The 22,374-nt window shown below is 40.4% G+C and overlaps 1 protein-coding gene and 1 long non-coding RNA gene across 2 annotated transcripts in view; both read right to left on the bottom strand.

Annotated features, from left to right (window-relative positions):
* Window positions 1-755: 755 nt before the first annotated feature.
* The window catches only part of LOC114136445 (gamma-aminobutyric acid receptor subunit rho-3-like), a 33,871-nt gene continuing 12,252 nt past the window's right edge, over window positions 756-22,374 (bottom strand). Inside the window, exons 6-13 of the mRNA XM_028004439.1 lie at window positions 7,446-7,513; window positions 6,142-6,365; window positions 4,934-5,016; window positions 4,680-4,817; window positions 3,282-3,434; window positions 2,622-2,683; window positions 2,094-2,225; window positions 756-1,267 (exon numbers count right to left, since the gene is read on the bottom strand). Coding sequence (XP_027860240.1) covers window positions 965-1,267; window positions 2,094-2,225; window positions 2,622-2,683; window positions 3,282-3,434; window positions 4,680-4,817; window positions 4,934-5,016; window positions 6,142-6,365; window positions 7,446-7,513 — 1,163 coding nt within the window. The 3' untranslated portion in view covers window positions 756-964. The remainder of the gene's footprint in view (window positions 1,268-2,093; window positions 2,226-2,621; window positions 2,684-3,281; window positions 3,435-4,679; window positions 4,818-4,933; window positions 5,017-6,141; window positions 6,366-7,445; window positions 7,514-22,374) is intronic.
* On the bottom strand, window positions 15,120-20,691 carry LOC114136493 (uncharacterized). Its single transcript, XR_003593822.1, has 3 exons — window positions 20,588-20,691; window positions 15,799-15,891; window positions 15,120-15,636 (listed from the first exon to the last, which is right to left on the bottom strand). It is a non-coding gene; the product is annotated as an uncharacterized LOC114136493 (long non-coding RNA).

Raw genomic sequence — 22,374 nt, 5'->3', positions numbered from 1 at the left:
TTCGGTTCGGCTCGTTTTCCCGGACTCAGAAACTCACCTGGATCCTCCTTCCCGCCTCCTCCGTGGGCTCAAGTCACGCCGGGTTAGAGGTTTTCTCGCACCGTGTTCGTCGCAGTGGGACTTTCTCCGCGTTAGCGTCCATGAAAGCGTCAACCGTTGACACTTTGCTGCTCATACCTAAATTCTGCGGTTGCTATGGAAACATGGCGAGGGACCGCCTGAAGAAATGACAACATTCGCTGATTGGGCGCGCGTACACTCACCTGTAGGCGCACAAAGCAAACAAATTATTATATTATATTATATTATATTATATTATATTATATTATATTATATTATATTATATTATTTCAAAGGGAAATTAAATGTTTTATCCAAGTATCTTCAGAGTTGTGTACGTTGATGCTTTTGGCAGAAATGCTTGATTTTAAATACAAACACGTTTCTAAAATGTTTATTTTTTATAGAGAATGAGAACATTTTTATTAGGCTTGATTTTATTATTTTTTTATGTGTAAAATAAATAATTGCGTGATTGTTGTGTTACAATCTGACAAGTTGTGTTTGAGCTTCAGTTTGTCCTTAAACACATCTCAGTGATTAGTAATCAATTATCCATAACTCTTTTAAGCTCCACCCCCTTTTCCATATTCCACAGTTCTGCCTAGGGTCCCATATTGTGACAAGAATTTATAGCTAACATGTTTGAGTTTTATCCCCTCAATCAAAATGGACGTTTTACTCACAGGAAGCCATTTTTACATGAATTCAACTTTATTTTAGCTCTTATACACAAAATATCATAACATTTGATCATGACAAAAGACAAAAAGAAAACACACACAGTTTAAAAAATCCAAAAAAAGAAATGCTGTACTGTCAGGATGTTAAGCGTTTGGCTGATTGAATCAGTCCGACTCGCCCTGCAGGCTGTGCAGCACAGATCCAGTCAACATGGATCCGGTCAGCAGTACAGGCTCCAGTAGACGGTGTTGAAGAGCAGGTAGGACAGCGGGAAGGCCAGGCGTGAGTACGAGTCGATCATGTAGCTGTTGTTCACCAGCAGCTCCACGTTCTCCCGCACCGACCGCTGCCGCCGCAGACGCGTCCCCTCCGGCGGCCGCGGGTCCGAGTTCGGGCTCGGGGCCGTAAGGGGGTCGGAGGTCAGTGTCGGCGCCATCCGAGGAAAGGTGGTCAGCTCGATGTCGTTGTCATGGAAACAGCCATCAAAGGCCATGGCCTGGCTGGCGTTGAAGGTGGAGGGGATCTGAAAGGGGCAAGAAATTATTTGTTTTATAAAATAAAAATATCTAAATATCAAAATTTCTGAGTAATTCATAATTATATGATGTGAAGCTACTAGTTACTTTGTCTTTACTTTTATGATTTTATTCATAGTTAAGAAAATAAAGAAAATCTAAAAATATAGCTATAAAATTATGGCTATACAAAAATTACATAAAAAATATTGAGATTGTTTTAATATATTCAAATAAATCAAAATACATAACCCAAATGTGTATGTGTCACTCAAATAACATTACTATTATTATTATTATTATTACATGCTAATAACCTTCAACATATGAAATGGAAGGAATCTAAATGTGCCTTAATCCTGTTAAACTATTTTCTAATTATTTCCAACAGAATTTCAAACAATGATAGCAATAAACATTTCATTTTTAATTTATCACTCACTAGAAATATTCCCCTTGCTTGAAAAAACCCCTTCATATTTAAATCTAATTTAATATTTATTACATGGAGTATTTATTTAACATTGTTAAATAAATAAAAGTAAATTAATCAAAACATTAGATCTTTAGATGCTCTTGCTTTTATATTCAGCTGTTAATAGTTCAAAATGTGAAGGAAAACAAAAGAAATCTGATATTCAGTTCCATCTCAAAATTAAAATTAACCTCAAAGCTCTTGACAAAGAAGATGTTTTGTCAAGAGCTTTGAATTTTTTATGTTTCTAAAATGAGAAATTACTTGTAATGTCAAAGTGTGACCACAGGGGGGAGACAAAGTAAGCCATAATTCTGTAGATTTTTGTTGTGGTTTTGAAACAGCGTCTTCATCCTGACCTTCCCCCTCCTCATCTTCCTCATCTCCTCCAGGGTGGTGCAGTAGTTGACGGCAGCATATTCGATGACAGATAGGAAGACAAACAGGAAGCTGGTCCACAGGTAGATGTCCACAGCTTTCACGTAGGACACCTGCACAGTAAAACACGCCTCCTTTTTAACCCCATTTTTACTTCTAGTCAAACTTTTATTGCGTTATTCAGCAAAAAATCTTTTTTTGGAAGGTCAAATGGCATGTGTAGCAGAAGTTACAGAGAAAAAGAGTCAAATACAAACATCTGAAGAGTAAAACTGGACTGATTCTAACCGAAACCTCTTTAAAAAGCTAGGTTCACGTTTTTTAGCTGAATTATGAAAGTATAAAGTTATATGCTATTCAACTTAGTATAATTTCCAAGGTGATTATCTTTCCATTTTTCTATCTCACTGATTTCTTTAGAACGCTAAGACAGAAACTCTGAACCAGAAAATAACGAGAGTCGGTATGAGAGTCGGAGAAAGTGTCCGTCTCCATGGAGACGTCCAGACCTGAGGCATGGATGAGGACACTCCGGTGATGATGGTGGACATGGTGAGGACGGTGGTTATACCTGCAGGAGGACACAGCAAACGGTTCTGTCAGACTTTACTGCTTCAGCCTAATCACTGTCATTCTCACCAAGGTCCGACAGAGGGCGCTGTGCATCTGTTTGGCTTGAAGTAAGGAAAGGAAGAAGAGGCTAAAATAATGTTAATGCTGCAGTTTGTAACACAACAAAAAGAGTTTTAACAGTTTTTCTGTACTTTTAGAATATATCTTCTGCTTATTCCTAAGAAAATAATGAAAATAACATCCTTAGAATAACAGAAAAAATCCTAAATACCTTTAAAAAAATCAGTTTAGTCATTTTAATCATAAACAAACTTCTCATTAATGTAATAAACTACTATATTTTCTGGGTGTGATGCTATTATCATAGTATAATAGTGATTTAACTACCAAGAATACTTTACCATTCAAGGAAACTATAATTTTACACACTTAATAGCCAAAAAATTCCAGTTTATCCAGGAATACTTCAAATCTCTACTAAGATAGACTCAATGTAAAGGTGTGGGAGGTGGTGACATCATAACGTCATTATTTAAAGGAAGAAATAACCCAAAGCAGCAGCCACACTGCGATGGAGGTTACAATGCGTGCGTTACCCAGAGACACGCGGGCGGGAACGGCTCTGCGGTCGATCCAGAAGGAAACCCAGGACAGGACGACCATCAGCATGGTGGGGAAGTACGTCTGCAGCATGAAGAAGAAGATGTGGCGCCGCAGGATGAAGTTTATGAAGAGTCGGTTGTACCAACCTGCAGACACACACAACGGGTTAACTTCCTGTCGTCAGTGTTTACTGCAAAACTTCAAACGTCTGACAGATTAATGATGGATTAACGTCATCCAACATGTACTAACAGTCACAGTGAGTTAAAAACAGACTCGGATCGATCTGCGACTCAGGACAGAGAACCAGAACCAACAGTCTCTGCTACGGCCACCAAGGATGGAAATAAAAATAAAACCAGTGCAGTTAAAAACTCAGTTTTACAGTGCCTCACTCCAAAATATGGCAACAACAGAACAAAGTAGAACAACGCAGAACATGGCCATACGTAGAATAATCTAGACTTCTGCATGTGTGAGATATGACAGAAATGATTCTAAGAGTTCAGATGAATGAGATTAACTACAAACCCAGAGAACTGATAACGAGATGGCTGCTAATTTTATTAATATTAAAATACTCTGATCGTCACCTCATATTTATTACATGCACAGAAATAGAAATTGCAACTTAAACTGCATTTTTACTTTACTAAGGGTATTTATAGTCACGTAAACTTTAATATTTCCCAGCTCATTTGGCTTATTTACATATTTAATCAGATTAATCACACTATAGCAATGTGGCTAATCACTGTTATATAATGGAGATTTTTTTTTTGTCAAAAATGGGCCTGTAAATGTGCAAACATGTATGTAAAAATGTGTCTTATGGTTTAAGAACTCATTTTGTTTCAAATGTTATTTTATAAATGCAAACTATAAACTGGTTGTTACTTGGTTGATGGATAATTCATCATCACAAGGCATTTTTCAGACATTAGAAGTCTGATAAATACTGTGGAACTAGTACTTTATCTATACTCAATAATTATTTATTTAAAAGCTTATTTATTGTGGTGAAAAGTTACCTGTAAGTTATTTTTGTCTTATTTCAAGCATACTAAGAAATTTGAACCAGAAACTAGAGAAATATATTTTGTAATATTTAGTGTTTTTGCAGTGTATGGTTCCTGAAGGCCTCAGGTGGAAGTTTAGGTTTGTTTCCTTATGCAGCATCAAACTAAACATCTGAGGTTTAACAGGATCAATCTCAGTGAAAAGTCATGATGTTCTCATCATGCCTGCCTCTGTCTGTGATTTTAGCCATACGAGGTGTGAAGAAATGTAATGAACAGCTAAAAGGTTGTATTTTTTTGGTTTGATTGCAGCACAGTTAAATAATTTTGCGTATCATTAAGTCTAAACATGGAAACTGTCAGTTTTCCTACCTGTGCTGCTGTAGAAGGCGAGGCCACTGGAGGCGTGGAAATGCTCAATGAAGAACTGGGACAAAACGATCTCATCCGTCCTCAGAGAGTCGTTCCCGTTCTTCCAGTAAAGCATCAGGTCGTTCTCATTATAAGCATCTGCAGGTTACAAACAGACAGAAAGAGGAGGAAAATGTTGCAGCTCCTTCAGTTTCTGTCTTACAGTTTGAGCACATTAACGGCTCAGAGGGATTTGTTATTGACTTGATTCTTACAGCTCTCCAGCTCCAGAGAGCAGTTCTGAGTGTCCAGAGGAAAACTGCTGAAGTCCATGGAGCAGAGAGCCGTTACCGTCACCCTGAAACACACACACACACACACACACACACACACACACACACACACACACACACACACACACACACACACACACACACACACACACACACACATATATCAGAACAGAAGTAACTTTCATTTTATATTTTTAGGATTTTTAACATTCTTTGAGGTTTCCTCAAGTTGTCCCTTATTAGCAGCAGCATGGATTTTAAAAAGAACAGGACCAAATACTGAGCTGTGTGGAACTCCATATTTGTCTATGTTATGTTTATGGAGGTTTTGGATTTCAATGTTCTTTCAAGCTAAGCAAGAAAAATCTGTTTCAAAATGAAAAACATTTAAGGGTTCAGACCGTATGTTCAATATGAGACGGACCTGCAGATGATAGTGAGGGGAGCTAAGGAGATCGCTGCAGTTTTTCCATATATTTCATATTTTGATTTACTTAATATTTCACACAAACTTGAACATCTCAGAAAAAACATTATCTTGATTTGTTCATAGTTACACAATGAAACTTAAGGCATTTTTAAAAATTTGCAGTTTAAATAACCAGCATACATTTTGAGATTCCTACTTATTAAAGAGGTTTGTTTCTCCAACTTCATTTGTATTTATTATGTTTTTGAATTTAAAAAATATGTTTGTTTTTGTGTCTTTTTTCAGCACAAATCAAATATTTATATCTAAACCAGGGAAAAGTTTGATAAAAAATATAAAGACAGTGAATCTGCAGCCAATAAAGTTCCCAGTTTTGTTTTATTCTGACTTAGTTCTGTTTTTTTGTGCTAAATTGAAGATATATATTGAATGAACAAAGCAAATATCGTTGAAGTAGTCATAAAAATACACAGAATTATATTTATAACAAATAAATTATGCAAATATAAAAACAAATGAATAAAATAAGTATATCTATTAAATCTATTTGCATGGATACAGTACAGAAAGAGCAATATTACTTCAGGTAAAACGTTTCCCACAGTAAAATCTGATAAATTAAGAGAAATATCAACAGAGGATTCAGTATCAGCTGAGAAATAGAGACTTTCTTTAAATTTATGATTTTTCTAAGAGAGACTGTGGATATTTCCGTGTAGCCTGAGAAGTGAGAGGATGTTGTCTTTCCTCTGATCTGTACCTGACGCTGTAGAGGATGTTTCCGTCGGGGTAAACCCGCAGCATGATGTTCTCCATGGTGGTGTCGTGGATGAAGGAGCGCTTGGAGTGGACGAAGAAGACGTCAGGAACCCAGATCTTCTTCACCAGCCGGGAGTCGAACGTCCGGCTCTGGTTGGTGTGGGACGGAAACGACAGCCGCTCGTCCTTCCAGTAGTGACGCAGGTACAGAGTCATGGTGAAGTCCTGCAGGATGGAGACATTACTCCACTTTCAGTTTCACTTTACTTAACTTTTAGAATCAGCTAAACAAAACAACAAACTTCTTACAGTTTCAGATCATTTATATTTATCTGATTTCTGTTTGAATATTTAAATTTTCTTTGTGGTATTTTTGATTGTGAAAAATATATTTTATATGCTAAGATGTTGTGCTAACATCTTAAGCTAATTTGATCTTTTTTCTCATCATTTTATGATTTTCTTCTGCATGTTTATTGTTCTAATAACATGACTTCATGGTTGTAATTACAAAAACAATACTCTGTCGTAATTTCCTATATTTATCAATCAGTTTCTCCTATCCCAGACTTCTTCAGCTGTTCTTTTTCCAGGGTGGAATGACGAGATCTTTCCTGGTACGGATTTGTAAGCATAGTCCTCAAATTTCTAAACTTGACTAAATAGCTCTAATTTGATCCCGTCTGACCATAAAGCGTTTCTGCAGAAGGCCTTTGACTTTCCCATGATGGTAAAAACAAAGTGGTTTCTAAATGTTTAACTGTTTACTGCTTGAGTCTTAGCCGTAAAGAGAACGACCAAAGATCACTGAAAACCTTCATTATGGGTTGAAAATTATAACTTTTCTTTAGACCGTATGCTTTTCCAGCATTTTATTAACTTATTTAGGAATATTAATAGGTTTAAAAGAGTTGTATGTGGTTCTCTGAACTGGGAGGCTCTTTGTTCCAGTTCAGGCAGCCATGACAAAACCTTCCTCTGCAATATTCATCTCAGCCCAGAAGAGATGAATGAGTGAGCCGGTGATGAGCCGAGTTCAAAGCTGAACCCTGCAGGGAGCGGCTCCACATTATTACTCCTCTTTTCATGGACGACAATGGAGCAGCAAATAAATCCACTTTCACAGAACATATTTATACAAACACTTCAGGAGATTCTTACCGCTTATGGTTGTTAATCAATGTGCTTGAAAGGATGTTTTGATTATTTCAGTTGATTTACATTATGTTTAAATTTCTGTCTTTGATGGGAGTCAGTAGTGCAGGGATTTTTATGGGCCTTTCACAGAAAAAGACAGAAACTCACCATGTTGACCTCAGAGATGCTGTCAATGCTCTCCACCTGCACATCGATGCCCACCGGGATGGCTGAACCTGAAACCACGGCAGAACGTTCAGCTTTCACTCAAAATTAGAACAAAACAGAGCAGATCTTTTCTAATACAACCCAGGCTTCTCAATATCCGATAAGTATCTGATCTTTTCAAATGTTCAGTAATTCTTAGCTCCACCTTGTTTAATTATCAGATTAAGTAGCTCAGCTAGGATGGCTGTTAGACCAACTAACTGTTGGATTTATCAATTGTTATATTTGTTTACTCTAAGTTTTGTTAGCTTAAACAGCAATTAGCATTGGCAGATGTTAGCTTGATTAAGTCTTAGCTTAAGTAGGTGTTATTTATGGTTTATGGTCTCTTTGTACTTAGGAATCAGATTTTTTAGTTCCTAGTTGAAGATACAACAGAAACGTCCCATGAAGTTGGAAATGGGAAAGACCAGCCCTAAGTTTAGTATCCAATATGGCCGACACACACAGAACATAGTGAAAGTTGCTTATGGTTGTTGTGTTTGTTTTTATTTTTGAGAAAATAAATCCTGTGAATAAATAAAATAAGGGATACTCTTTGCATGTATAATAACCATGACATTTAATTTTAAATATGCTGGAACGTATGTCAAATTTTTGTCATTCATCTTATTTTATCATAAGATAAAACTTTTCCATGCCCCTGTAAACAGATTAGGATAAAAGTTCTCTGATTTGATTGGTATGGAAAAGTCAGGCCCTCAGTCATGCAGTTCCTTAATCCAACCGTCTGTTCAGGCCTGTAAACCTCATTTTGTTCAGTGACATTCTTTGTTTTTACCACAAGCTCACTACAACCAACATCTGCCCCTCCTCCGCCCGCCTCATTAGCAAATTATATATGTGTAAACCTGATTTAAGCACAAACAGAGCAGAAAAGGCTAAGCAGCACAAATTCTAGAGGAAAAAAAGGCTTTGATCACAGCTACTCTGTTCCTGCGTTGCCTCCACAAAATAACCAGGATCTGATGGTGTTTGGTTTTCAGAATGCTGGCCCACCGCAATGCCAGCTAAAACACTCCGACACAATTTGCTCGGCTAATTTTAGGATCTGTTTTGTGCTGTGGCTTAGAAACGAAACACATGAACACCCTTTTCTCAACACAAACATCAACACTACAATTCACTGCAGGTTTAAAGTCATAAATCATCCTTGTTATGGGGACAGAATGTGAAAAGCCAAACAGGAAGTGAAATCCACAGGAGGAAAACAAACCGAGAGCCTCTGTTAGTCTCTGAGGATGTTTTCATGATGGTTGATAATATAAAGGTAAAATAAAAACAAGTTGAATCAGGAGCAGGTGACGAAGTATTAATTATAAAAATACAAGTTGAAGAACCAGTAGAACAGTCGGTCTGGAGAATGAATCCATTAAAGATAATCTGGGAGCAAAGTCACATATTTTAAATATAAAAGTGTAAATTTATTCTATTTAACTCAAAGATGCTTTATTTATCCTAAAGGCAAATTAAAGGTTGTCATAACTGATATCATCAAAGTATCTTCAAAAAGTCATTTTTGATGGTGATGGTGTGAACAGGATGAATCCCCAGTAGCAGTCAGTCTCACAACAAATCAAAGAGGCCTCTGACTGAAGACTGTTGCTATGTGACTGACAAGCTAACAGCTCGATGACATGGCAGCAGAGACAATATTCTACAGTAACACGTCTTGAATGATCAGTTGTTAGCGAGCTGTGCTAATCCACCTCCTTTGCTTTTGCTGCTTATCTTTAAGAATTTGTCTGGCTGTATGGATAGAGAGATGTTGAAGTAGGGGATATGATGGAAGGATTCTCTCTCTGCATCACTTTCAGCTCCTCTGGAGCTGAATACTCAGGTATTATCTGAGTTTTTGAGATGCTAACCAGCTGCAAAATAATACCTGTTTGTTTCGGTTAAAAATCCTTCCAGCTGCACAGCATCCAAAACCAGAGGAAGTGACTTGATTGGTGCAACACATGCAACGGCTCCACCAAAAACAACTCCAACAAAAGTCTAGAAAAAAAACAACTGAGAAATAACGAGCTGCTCCAAAATACCTTTCCATAAATTCTGTTAATTATGTTTATTTTCTGCTCACAGTGAATAAAAACACAACATTTAAGATTAGAATATCACATCAGACCAATAAAAAACACCCTCCAGAGGAGAAAACCTCCACGAGAAGCAGAACCAGGCTCAGTGTGAGGGGCAAAACAAAAACACACTCTGGTCCAGGAGGAATGTGTGTGAAAGGCTGCACTGCAAAAACACAACATTTTACAAAGTATTTTGGTTTAGTTTCTAGTGCAAATATCTTAGTACACTTAAAATAAGACAAAGCTAACTGACAAGCCAGGTTTCAGCAAGATATAGGAGCTTTTTAAAAAAAAGTAAATAATTCCTTTATAATGATGAAAAAATACTAGTTCCACTGGAAGATTATTTCACTTTTAACAAGAGATTTTTCTCAAGTTTTAAAAGAAATAATCTGCCAATTTAACTACTACTTTAAAAAAAATCTGTATTAATAAATTATTGACCTAAAACAAACTCCTATATATATTGCTACGTTAGTTAGTTTTGTCTTATTTCTAGTGTACTGAGATATTTACAGTAGAATTCGACCAAAACCCTTGGTAAGGTTTTGTGTTGCGGCAGTGAACAGGTACATTTTGTGACCGCTCTCTGGATGTGCAGCATCTGCTCACATTCCTGCTCCTCCTCTCGTGGGCTGCAGGGAAAGAAGCCATGTTTCAATTTGGCTGAATGTTAGCAGACCCACCACACAATAAACAGTTTATTTACTGACGCAGACTGACAGCCAGGCCTGTAAAACTTCTGCTGCTGCTCGGCTCTGAGCCCGGGAGACAGAACCGGCAGCGTTGCCCCGACAACGAACGACCGGTGTCAACATGGAGAGCTTCCTCGCTCACCGCCTCGTCTCCTTACTGTCTGTTAGAGGAAGGTCAAGGCCAACGCCGGAGAGTTTTACTCAGACATGTCCATAAAGAAGTAACTCTGACATCTTTTCAAAGTGTTGCACTGCAAAAACCCAAAATCTAACCAAGAATTTTTGTCTTGTTTCTGGTGCAAATATTTTAGTACACTTGAACTAAGACAAAATGTATTTACAAGTAAGTTTTAAGCAAGACATAGCAGCTTGTTTTAAGTAAAGAAAATTCTTTGTACTGCTGAAAAAGTGCTAGTTCTAGTGGCAGATTATTTCACTTATATAAAGGAAAAAATGTTTTATTAGTAATGAAATAATCTGCCAGTGGAACTAGTTCTGTTTCATCAATATTTATTTATTTATTTTTTCTCCGAAGAGTTTTTGCAGCGCTAGTGGCTCGTATTTTTTGTACAGTAGGCAGACAGGAAGGAGGGTGAGGACATGCGGTAAAGGTCATCGGGACCGGGAGTCGAACCCGTGACGTCCGCGTCGAGGACTAAGGCCTCCAAACGTGGGGCGCACTAACCCCCTGCACCACCACAGCACGCCCCCTGTTTCATCAATATTAAGGAATTATTGACTTAAAAGGAACATATTATGCAAAATGTACATTTTGCAAATTTCTATACGTCCATTTGAGTTTTCTCTGCTTCAAAAAAAAAAAAAAAAACCCAGGCACTTACAAAACCCAGTGTTGTTTTGGCAATAAGTTAATGTTTTTGATGTCTGGAAAACGAGTCCTTTCAAAAACCTCCACAATGTAACGCCACAAATCAGCAGGCACTACCCGTTTCCTAGCAACCCCAGCAGAGAACAGCCTGTTACCTAGCAACCAAAGCTGAGAACCAGCACATTTGGTCATCTGGTTTTACCGCTGTAAGTGCTGTACAATGGCTGCTGGAAAAGACAAGAGTTTTGTTTTGTTGTTAATTTTCCATCCTGAATCCACTTGCTGCATTCTTGTTGGTTGTGAAGGAGGTTCTATGTGGAAAAATCTACCAGCATTTTTAAAATAAGTACTAAGAAATGATTGAGGTTGTTTTATTAGAGGATTTCTCCTTCATTCAGCCAAACGAGCCAGATGCGTGCACTCCTTTCTTAATTATCCTGCTAACAGAAAAATATCTGAAAGTTTTGGTATTTTCTGTATTCACAGATCTTGCATGTCTTTCATCACAGATTCACAAATCCAGCCTAAAACCAGAGACTGTTTTCTGGATCACTGTTACATTCTCATAGACTCAGAGATATCTGATTATGGTTCTGCAAATCTGAGCTTTGTAAGTGGGATTAAGCTTCGATATCAACCCCTGGGCCAGATTTAAGAGAAACAAAGAGACGTGGGGCCAAAACAGCCTGGAGTGTCAGGAGTTCAAGGTTTACTGACACTAAATCTTTATATATATAATATAATATAATATAATATAATGTAATATCTAAATGTTCAGTTAGAGACATTTTATGAAAATCAATTTGATCAGTTTGGCTTTTATTGCAGATTATTAAAATTGCAATAAAAAAATCTGACTTTTAACTTTTCATAAAATCTCCAGTGGAACAGTTATTGAAGGTTTCTACTGGATTTGGTTCTGACTGAAGACGGATTTCATGTCAGATTAACAGTTTCTGCATTGGTTTGGCCATATGTATTGGATTATAATCCCATTTTCTGTTTTCGGGCAGAAGCCAGCAGCTTTTTATTCAGAATGTCGTATAGTAATTCAAGAAATTCAAATTGAAAATGATAATTTTTTAAATATAGGATTCTTTTTTACCACAAATATTTCAACTCAGATTAAAGGTTGGATATTAATCCATTTCTCTGTGTGAGATTATTTTTGCATTAAATGCTTTTCTAACAGATGGCCAATAAATGTACTTGGCCTTGTGCATGTTCTCATGTTAAAATAGAATAGAGTTCAATAATCCTTTATTTGCTTGTTACAGTTAAAAAAATAAACATCTATAAACAGCTGTATATGAATAAAGTACCTACAAATAAATAAAATTAAAATTTAATAGAAACCTGAAAATCATAAAAATAAAAATGACATAATTATGTTGTGCAGTTTCCATTTGATGCATGCAGATGAACCAACACAAGGCAGCATCTTTAGGAAAGGATTTTATGTGAATGAGTGAAAATTTAATGCATTAATTGGTTCAGTTTTTTAGCTCCAGATATGCCAGTTAAAATTTGCATAAGTTTTTCCACCAAGCACCATCTGAACTCGTTGACCTCCAACTAAAAATACTCTGCAGAATTATGGTTGATTCCTGTTTGACATTTTTCTCATTTCAAAGTTTCATGTTTAAAATCGAAGACAAAGAATCTTAAAATCCCAGCTGTGCTCAATATATAGATCATTTGAAGTTGGAAACATTTAGCAGGAAACCAATCAACATGTGTAAATACTTTGTAAAACACATGTGGAGAAATTAAAGCTTTTTTTATGTTTCACTTTGATGTGTAAAGACCCCTTAAAGGTTGACCTGGAATTAGAAGCATTAGTCATAAACATGTGCAAGAAATAGCATTAAATGCCACATGGAGTATTTTTGGTGTGGGTTGAACCCTGAGGTGTCTGACGGGGGGTTGACTTTAAATCTCCAGACGCTGCAGGCTTATCGGCGAGAGAAAACTGCACAGATTTAAATTACAGTGTGATGAAATGCCGCAGGGCTGCGGGGCAGACGGCGGTGCTGCTGCTGACCCCACCCTGAATGACGGGCAGGACCACAGACTGCAGTGAAAACGTTAAATACGGCTTCATCTTCCAGATCCAACGGGATTAAAAACATATCTGGATATTTCAGATGCCAAACTTCTGCCAAAATACAAGAACACAAAAGGTTCACCTTCAGCCTTTGATTGAAATCAGGGGAATAAGATAGTAAATTCAGGATGAGATTATGAAAAGTGAAAGGAAGAAAATGTCATGAGCAAAATGTATTACAGTATTGTCTTCTGTTCAGAAAGATCCTGTTTACATGATCGCTACAGCTTGTACAAACACTGAAGGTAAAAAAGTCAATGTGAAGGACAATATTTAGATTCTCCTGCAGGATTTCCTTTGTCATCCTTTGAACTGAAAGTTCACTCAGGAAACAGCATCTTTAACATCTAAATGAACAAATAAAGGTCAAATTAAAGCCCCACGTCATCTATGTCAATAAAAAAGGAGGTTATAATTCCTTTTTAGGGGAAACTTGAAGTATTAAAAAAATTATTAGAGATAAAAAAGAAAAGAGACATTTAGCAAACTCAGTGGTAACAGATAGCATTGCTACACTGAAAATACAAGGAAAATGCTAATAACTGTCTCACCAGTTTGTTTTACATCAATAAAACATTTGCTCTTAAATAGTTTAGATTAGCTGCTAGCTTATGTAATCTAACTTCGGTATAGTTATAAATTTAACACTGATATTTTAATAATCCTGAAGTATTAAATAGATATTAGACCCAGCTGTTTAAAACAGGGCTATAGCTACAGTTTGAGTGCTAATTAGCTTGAATAACCAGTAGTTTGATGTTAGCTCTAGAAGTGAAGATTGATTTGCTGTTAGCTTGAGTAGCCAGCTGTTAATTTAAACAGATTGAGTAGCAGTTAGCAGTTGTAGCATTTAGCTTGGATAGCTGTTAGCTTTAGTAATAAATAGTTAAAATATCAATCAGCTTGAACTGGTGTTAGTTTTGATACAAAGTATTTTGACTGGGTAGCTTTTAGTGATAGCACTGAATAAGTTGAGTGGGAGTAGCTTGGGTGTTAGCTATACAATGAAAAAAATACCTCTTTGGATGAACATAAAAAATGATGGAACGGATTTCCACCTGATTACTTTGCTTTATTTCAGCACCATGTAATTGTGTTACTCCTATTGAAAGCAAATGTGTTAGGTCAACTTAATTTATTAAGATTATTCCAATGTAAAGCAATTGTGTTTGCTCAACTTGTTACTATGGTTATTCTATGGGTGATGCTAAATCAAACGTGTTGGCTCAACTTAATATATTGTGGTTACGCTTATTTAAATAAAATGAGTTGGCTCAACTTCATTCATTATGGTTATTCAAATTTAAATGAAATGTGTTGGCTAAACTTATGTTATGGTTATGCTATGTTGATTGTAATTAAACGTGTTGGCTCAACTTAATATATGATGGTTATTATAAGTTAAGTCAAATGAGTTGGCTCAACTTCATTCATTATGGTTATTCAAATTTAAATGAAATGTGTTGGCTAAACTTATGTTTTAAGGTTCATTTAACTCATTTACTATAGTTTGACCCAGTGTAATGTAATAGAGCCAGCCCAACTAATTTGCAATGTTTTGGACTAAATCATTGATTTTACTTGATTAAGATGAATGCAAATTTAGTTGAAACCACCTTATTTTACAGTGGTACCTTCACACTACTTGATGACGTTGGTCTAACTCATGACAATTAAGTTAGCTCAACAAATATGCTTCATTCTGACAGAAAGCTATTTAATCGTGTGGAAATCCTTTCCATGTTTTAATTACGTTAATTCAAAGAAATTTTTTTAAGTGTTAGTCAATCAAGTGTTTTAAGAAAGCACTGGGTAGAAAGGGTAGAAAGTACACTCAACAATTAGAAAAGGTACAACAGAATTGTATTTTCGACATAGTTATACGTTGTCTTTTTACACAGCACAAAACACAGCTGAGTTGGACATTGAAATAAAAAACAACAAAAAAAAGGTTACAGTTTTGATTTTCCAGCCAATTCTTCACAACATAAAACGTGCCAGTATATTTGCTAAACTTAGAGAACTGTAACAATTTAAATGTTTTCTACTGCAGACTTTAAACACTGATTTTCCATATGAAATTTCCCTCAACTTATCAAGTTTCTCAGCGGGACAGTTTTATATTGAGAACTTGTGCTTTCTTTGATAAGTTCTTTCCATCCATTTTCATAATTATTTTCTGTAGCACTTCAAAGGTATGCTTGAGCTCTTCAGGGTAGCTCAAGTTTAGCGCGTAGATTAGCCCCAGCAGCATCACTATTGCAAACAATACACTCCCCAAGCTGTTCATAACCTCCACCCCCTCCAGGACAATCCCAACATCCAGATGTGCATCGGCAGCCTCCGCACCCTCTGGTGGAATGACAAAGATTCCAAGGAAAGTCTCAGCTATGGCTATTTCTGCACCTCCATCAACGTCCTATGGGAGTTAGGGTAGGGTATTGGGGGGGAGAGAATTCACATGTAATTAAATAAATAATTAACACTGACATTGATTGAGTGACTCGTGGACCTTAGCTGTTTAAAGTATTTTACCAACTCTTATAACCTCTATTGTAAACACAAAGAGAATTTAACATACCATGTACTCTTTCACCAGCTTCTCTGGATCTTCATTTAGGTACGCACACAGACCTTTGAGGATTCACTCTCGTCTGACTTCAGCAGTGTCCTCCTAAATATGCAGATCAAAAAACAATGAGAACAATCTCAAAACTCCAGCAGTATAGGTTCCACAAAGCTTATGTTTCCTATGAGAAGTACCCAAAGGATTGCAAACCTCAAAATCATCTATGTATAAACGTAACAAAAGCCTCATCTCATCACCTGACAGAAAACTGTTTTGCTGGAAGTGTGAACCATCCTGAGGAGAACTGTAGGTGTGATGTTTACCACTCACCCTTTTACTCTGCTGGACGCTATGGTTTTCATTTGCCTTGTCCACAACATCTTTTTTTAATATCTGCTGCAAAGACTTCAGTATAGGCACATACTGAAAACTTTTGTTTTCATTGGCATCAAGAACACATTCAATGGGTTCTACAACATTCAAGCTTTCCTTATAATACTTGTTGCGGAGATAAGTTGAGCTTAGGGGAGCCTCCTTCTCTATGGCTTTGAACAATGCGTTAGAAGTGAAGAGAGCAGTGGCTACTTCTGTTACCACAGACCTATCAGATGTTAGTCTATGTTTCTTAAATACCCCTTCAAGGATGTCAATTGATAGGGGGAATGTTACTGAACTCAAGTAGTGCATCCATCCATCCATCCATCTTCTTCCGCTTATCCGTAGGTCGGGTCGCGGGGGTAGCAGCTTCAGAAGGGAGGCCCAGACTTCCCTCTCCCCAGCCACTTCTTCCAGCTCCTCCGGGGGAATCCCGAGGCGTTCCCAGGCCAGCCGAGAGACATAGTCCCTCCAGCGTGTCCTGGGTCTTCCCCGGGGCCTCCTCCCGGTGGGACGTGCCCGGAACACCTCACCAGGGAGGCGTCCAGGAGGCATCCTGACCAGATGCCCAAGCCACCTCAACTGGCTCCTCTCGATGTGAAGGAGCAGCGGCTCTACTCTGAGTCCCTCCCGGATGACTGAGCTTCTCACCCTATCTCTAAGGGAGAGCCCAGCCACCCTACGGAGAAAACCCATTTCGGCCGCTTGTATCCACGATCTCGTTCTTTCGGTCATGACCCAAAGCTCATGACCATAGATGAGGGTGGGAACGTAGATCGACCGGTAAATCGAGAGCTTCGCTTTTTGGCTCAGCTCTCTCTTCACCACGACGGACCGGTACAGCGCCCGCTTGACAGCAGACGCTGCGCCAATCCGCCTGTCGATCTCCCGCTCCCTTCTTCCCCCATTCGTGAACAAGATTCCCGAGATACTTAAACTCCTCCACTTGGGGCAGGACACCCCCCCTGACCCGGAGAAGGCACTCTACCCTTTTCCGGCTCAAGACCATGGCCTCGGATTTGGAGGCACTGATCCCCATCCCGGCCGCTTCACACTCGGCTGCGAACCGATCCAGCGAGAGCTGCAGATCACGATCTGATGAAGCCAAAAGGACCACATCGTCTGCGAAAAGCAGAGATGAGATCCTGAGGCCACCAAATCGGATCCCCTCAACACCTTGGCTGCGCCTAGAAATTCTGTCCATGAAAGTGATGAACAGAATCGGTGACAAAGGGCAGCCCTGGCGGAGTCCAACTCTCACCGGAAACGAGCCCGACTTACTGCCGGCAATGCGGACCAGACTCTGACACCGGTCATACAGGGACCTGACAGCCCGTATCAAAGGGCCCGGTACCCCATACTCCCGGAGAACCCCCCACAGGGCTCCCCGAGGGACACGGTCGAACGCCTTCTCCAAGTCCACAAAACACATGTAGACTGGTTGGGCGAACTCCCATGCACCCTCCAGGACCCTGCTGAGGGTGTAGAGCTGGTCCAGTGTTCCACGACCAGGACGAAAACCACACTGCTCTTCCTGAATCCGAGGTTCGACTATCCGACGGACCCTCCTCTCCAGGACCCCTGAATAGACCTTGCCAGGGAGGCTTAAGAGTGTGACCCCTCTATAATTGGAGCACACCCTCCGGTCCCCCTTTTTGAACAGGGGGACCACCACCCCAGTCTGCCAATCCAGGGGAACTGCCCCCGATGTCCATGCGATATTGCAGAGTCGCGTCAACCAACACAACCCTACAACATCCAGAGCCTTAAGGAACTCCGGGCGGATCTCATCCACCCCCGGGGCCTTGCCACCGAGGAGCTTTTTAACCACCTCGGCGACCTCGCCCCCAGAGATTGGAGAGCCCAACCCAGAGTCCCCAGGCTCCGCTTCCTCAGTGGAAGGCATGTTGGTGGGATTGAGGAGGTCTTCGAAGTACTCTGCCCACCGGCCCACAACGTCCCGAGTAGAGGTCAGCAGCACACCATCCCCACTATAAACAGTGTTGGTGCTGCACCGCTTCCCCCCCCTGAGACGCCGGATGGTGGACCAGAATCGCCTCGAAGCCGTGCGGAAGTCTTTCTCCATGGCCTCTCCAAACTCCTCCCACACCCGAGTTTTTGCCTCAGCAACCGCCCGAGCCGCATGCCGCTTCGCCCGCCGGTACCCATCAGCTGCTTCCGGAGTCCCACAGGCCAAAAAGGCTCGATAGGACTCCTTCTTCAGCCTGACGGCATCCCTCACCGAAGGTGTCCACCAACGGGTTCGAGGGTTGCCGCCGCGACAGGCACCGACAACCTTGCGGCCACAGCTCCGATCGGCCGCCTCGACAATGGAGGCACGGAACACGGTCCACTCAGACTCCATGTCCCCCACCTCCCCCGGGACGTGTTCGAAGTTTTGCCGGAGATGGGAGTTAAAGCTCCGTCTCACAGGGGATTCCGCCAGACGTTCCCAGCAGACCCTCACAACACGTTTGGGCCTGCCAGGTCTGACCGGCTTTCGCCCCCGCCACCGGAGCCAACTCACCACCAGGTAGTGGTCAGTGGACAGCTCCGCACCTCTCTTCACCCGAGTGTCCAAGACATACGGCCGCAGATCCGATGAAACGATGACAAAGTCGATCATCGAACTGCGGCCTAGGGTGTCCTGGTGCCAAGTGCACATATGGACACCCTTATGCTTGAACATGGTGTTCGTTATGGACAATCCATGGCGAGCACAGAAGTCCAGCAACAGAACACCGCTCGAGTTCAGGTCGGGTGGGCCGTTCCTCCCAACCACGCCCCTCCAGGTCTCACTGTCGTTGCCCACGTGAGCGTTGAAGTCCCCCAGCAGAACAAGGGAGTCCCCAGGAGGAGCACTCTCCAGTACCCCCTCTAAGGACTCCAAAAAGGGTGGGTAATCTGAACTGTCGTTCGGCCCGTAAGCACAAACGACAGTCAGAACCCGTCCCCCCACCCGTAGGCGGAGGGATCCTACCCTCTCGTTCACCGGGGTAAACCCCAACGTACAGGCGCCGAGATGGGGAGCAACAAGTATGCCCACTCCTGCCCGACGTCTCTCTCCCTGGGCAACTCCAGAGTGGAAGTATGTCCAGCCCCTCTCAAGGAGACTGGTTCCAGAACCAGAGCCATGCGTCGAGGTGAGACCTGACTATTTCTAGCCGGAACCTCTCGACCTCACGCACTAGCTCCGGCTCCTTCCCCACCAGAGAGGTGACATTCCACGTCCCAAGAGCCAGTTTCTGCAACCGAGGATCGGACCGCCAGGGTCCCCTCCCTTGGCCGCCACCCATCACACAGTGCACCCGACCCCTTTGGCCCCTCCCACGGGTGGTGGGCCCATGGGAGGGGGGGCCCATGTTTCCTCTTCGGGCTGAGCCCGGCCGGGCTCCATGGGTGAAAGCCCGGCCACCAGACGCTCGCCATCGTGCCCCCCCTCCAGGCCTGGCTCCAGAGTGGGGCCCCGGTGACCCGCGTCCGGGCGAGGGAACACCAAGTCCAAGGTTTTCCTTCATCATTGGGGTCTTCGGGCTGCACTTTGTCTGGTCCCTCACCTAGGACCTGTCTGCCTTGGGTGACCCTACCAGGGGCATGAAGCCCCAGACAGCATAGCTCCTAGGATCATTGGGGCACTCAAACCCCTCCACCACGATAAGGTGGCAGCCCATGGAGGAGTAGTGCAGTTCCTCTAAAAGCTCGTCAATTTGTTTGCCTACCACATGTGCACAATGTTCCAACTTCAGCAATGCTGCTGCAAAGTTCTTCTCTATTACTTCAGGCAACTTACTGGTTATATCAGTGGTAGAGCACGCACTGTCAGCTTCAACAGAAGAGTCATCTTGACTACATGCATCCTCAGAATTATGAGAGGATTGTTTGGAAACTTTAGCATTCCTAACTATATCTGGCTTGAAATTTTTCAACGTATATTGACTGTGTTTTCTGTTCTTGTGAGAATGACATGTTCCATATAAATTTGTTGCAAAATTACAGTCCCCAAACATACAACTGACTGTTTCATGACTTTTCAAATGCCTGTTAATGTGTGAAAAATAGTCCTTCACTGTAGGAAGATCACTACATGGGCACAAATTACAACTGTATGTTGACAATTCTTGTAGCTCCTGAGTGTTTTGTTTTTGATGGACTCTACTTAAATGAATATGCAAAGCATTCCATGTCTTAAAAGTACATGGACAGTCTGTGTGGACATGGGTAACGTCGCATATGCCGGTGTTGAAGTCTAAAATGTTTTAGCAGGTCACATCTACGAGACAGAGAGAGACTACACTCCTTACATTTCCACATCCCCATGCAAATAAAGACAAATAAAACAGACTGGCCAAATACAAGTTTAGCTGAACCCTAGCTTCATAAGCGCTCCAACACTACATTCAGTCACTTTAGATCTGGAAAAACTTACTATTAGCCACTGAAATCTAGAACTTGATAGCCAATGACCCCCTTCACCAGTACTTAAGCAGGTGGATAACAGACAGGTGATGTTCTGAAAGAGATCAAATAAATTGTCAGCCATTAAAATATGCAATTCATACTGAGCTGAGTATCTTTTAGTACAAGTCCCTTGAATGCCTCATGAATATAACCACTGGACACATGCAAGCGCGTATGTGCAGAACAGTGGTGAATTGAACATGGTAGAAAGCAATAGTAACATAGGTCAAAATGAGCACATACAATCAAAACAAAAAACCTCAACATTTCAAAATTAAACCAATGAACTTCAATATTGCTTCTGAGCTACAATTATTTGGGAAATAAAGAAAACAAATAAGAGTACAATAAAAAAACAAGACATCTTTAGAGCAGAGGAATATGTATTTTAAAAAAAGAAAGCTCAAGTCTCTTCATGGAGTAGTAGGAATAATGGATAATCCGCTGAGAGTTTTAGCCTGAAAAAAATATACTAGAAATCCATAGCTAACAGGTATATTTAGGCACATTTAACATTGCTGTATTTAGGCACATTGCTGTGAAAGCAAAGGTTTCTGCAGGTTTCACCGATTGAAATATAAGAATTTTTATTACCCTAATAAATTAAGAATCTGTATCATGATAGAAAGGTACCAAAGTGTGTGTATCCAACGTCCACTCTACATTTACCTCCACAGTAACATTACTGAAATAAAATTAAAATAGACTGGTGTTAGTCCCCTGTGTTTAAAATCCACTAAACCTCCAGGGAGCTTTAGTCACCTCAGGAGGAGCAAAACTGGGACATTTCTGGGGTCCATTTGTGTCTCTGGCAGCAGCTTTGTGACCCTTACACTGCATATGGATCTCTGCAGACTTTTCTCACACAGAATGGACCTAACATGGTGAGGCAATAAATGTAAACATACCAATGATATCACAAAAATCTATCTGCCTTAACCTAACCGACTTAATCTACAAAACTTGAAATAATGTAACACAAGTATGGAACAAGTAGAAAATGGTGCAAATGGTAGAGAAACGCTAGAGAATTCCCAGCTAATCATCACTTCATGTGATGTTAGCACATGTTAGTCACTGACTTGAGTATATCAATTACATAGACACGTGACAAAACATAGCAAAATATTATTTTTCTAAAGTCTGATGATTTTAATTTACATGTTTTTTTTATTTGGACTTAGGCGGATGAAAATATATTAAATCTTACCTTTTTCAAATTAAGTAGATGCCAGTGATGGGCTATCTGGAGCCAGGCTTCCAGGGTGTACCGAGTAATAAGGGGGCGTGTCCGATGAAGCCCCGCTTAGAGGCTTGTGTCGTCTTGTTGAAAACCACGTGACTGGCAACAAACGAGGCCTCGCATGCATGGGTCACGTGACTGCTTCATTTTGCGTGTCGGTTTTCAAAATAAAGGATCGCGTCAGAGGAGTATTTGTCTTCAGCAGTGGCCGAAATAAAAGGAACCTTTTATAGTTCATGTGCATTAATGATTTTGATGATGGCACTCATCAAAATGTAATGTTTGTTATTGATTTTCTCAATTGTTGATTATGGTATATTTTATGACATTATATTTGTGTGTTTTTTATTATGTAAAGCACTTTGAAACTGCAAATATTGCTGAAATGTGCTGCACAAATAAACTTGATTGAAAAGGAGCCTTATGCACAATGCTGCCAGGAAAATGTAGTCTTCTCATAACTGCCGCTGGATTTTCCCGGCACGCAAAACGATTATCTCGCCTGATCTCGT

Source organism: Xiphophorus couchianus, chromosome 21 (genome assembly GCF_001444195.1).
Source record: "Xiphophorus couchianus chromosome 21, X_couchianus-1.0, whole genome shotgun sequence".
Lineage (NCBI taxonomy): Eukaryota > Metazoa > Chordata > Actinopteri > Cyprinodontiformes > Poeciliidae > Xiphophorus > Xiphophorus couchianus.
Note: the sequence above shows the minus strand (reverse complement) of the source record. Positions and strands in the feature narration are given on the sequence as shown.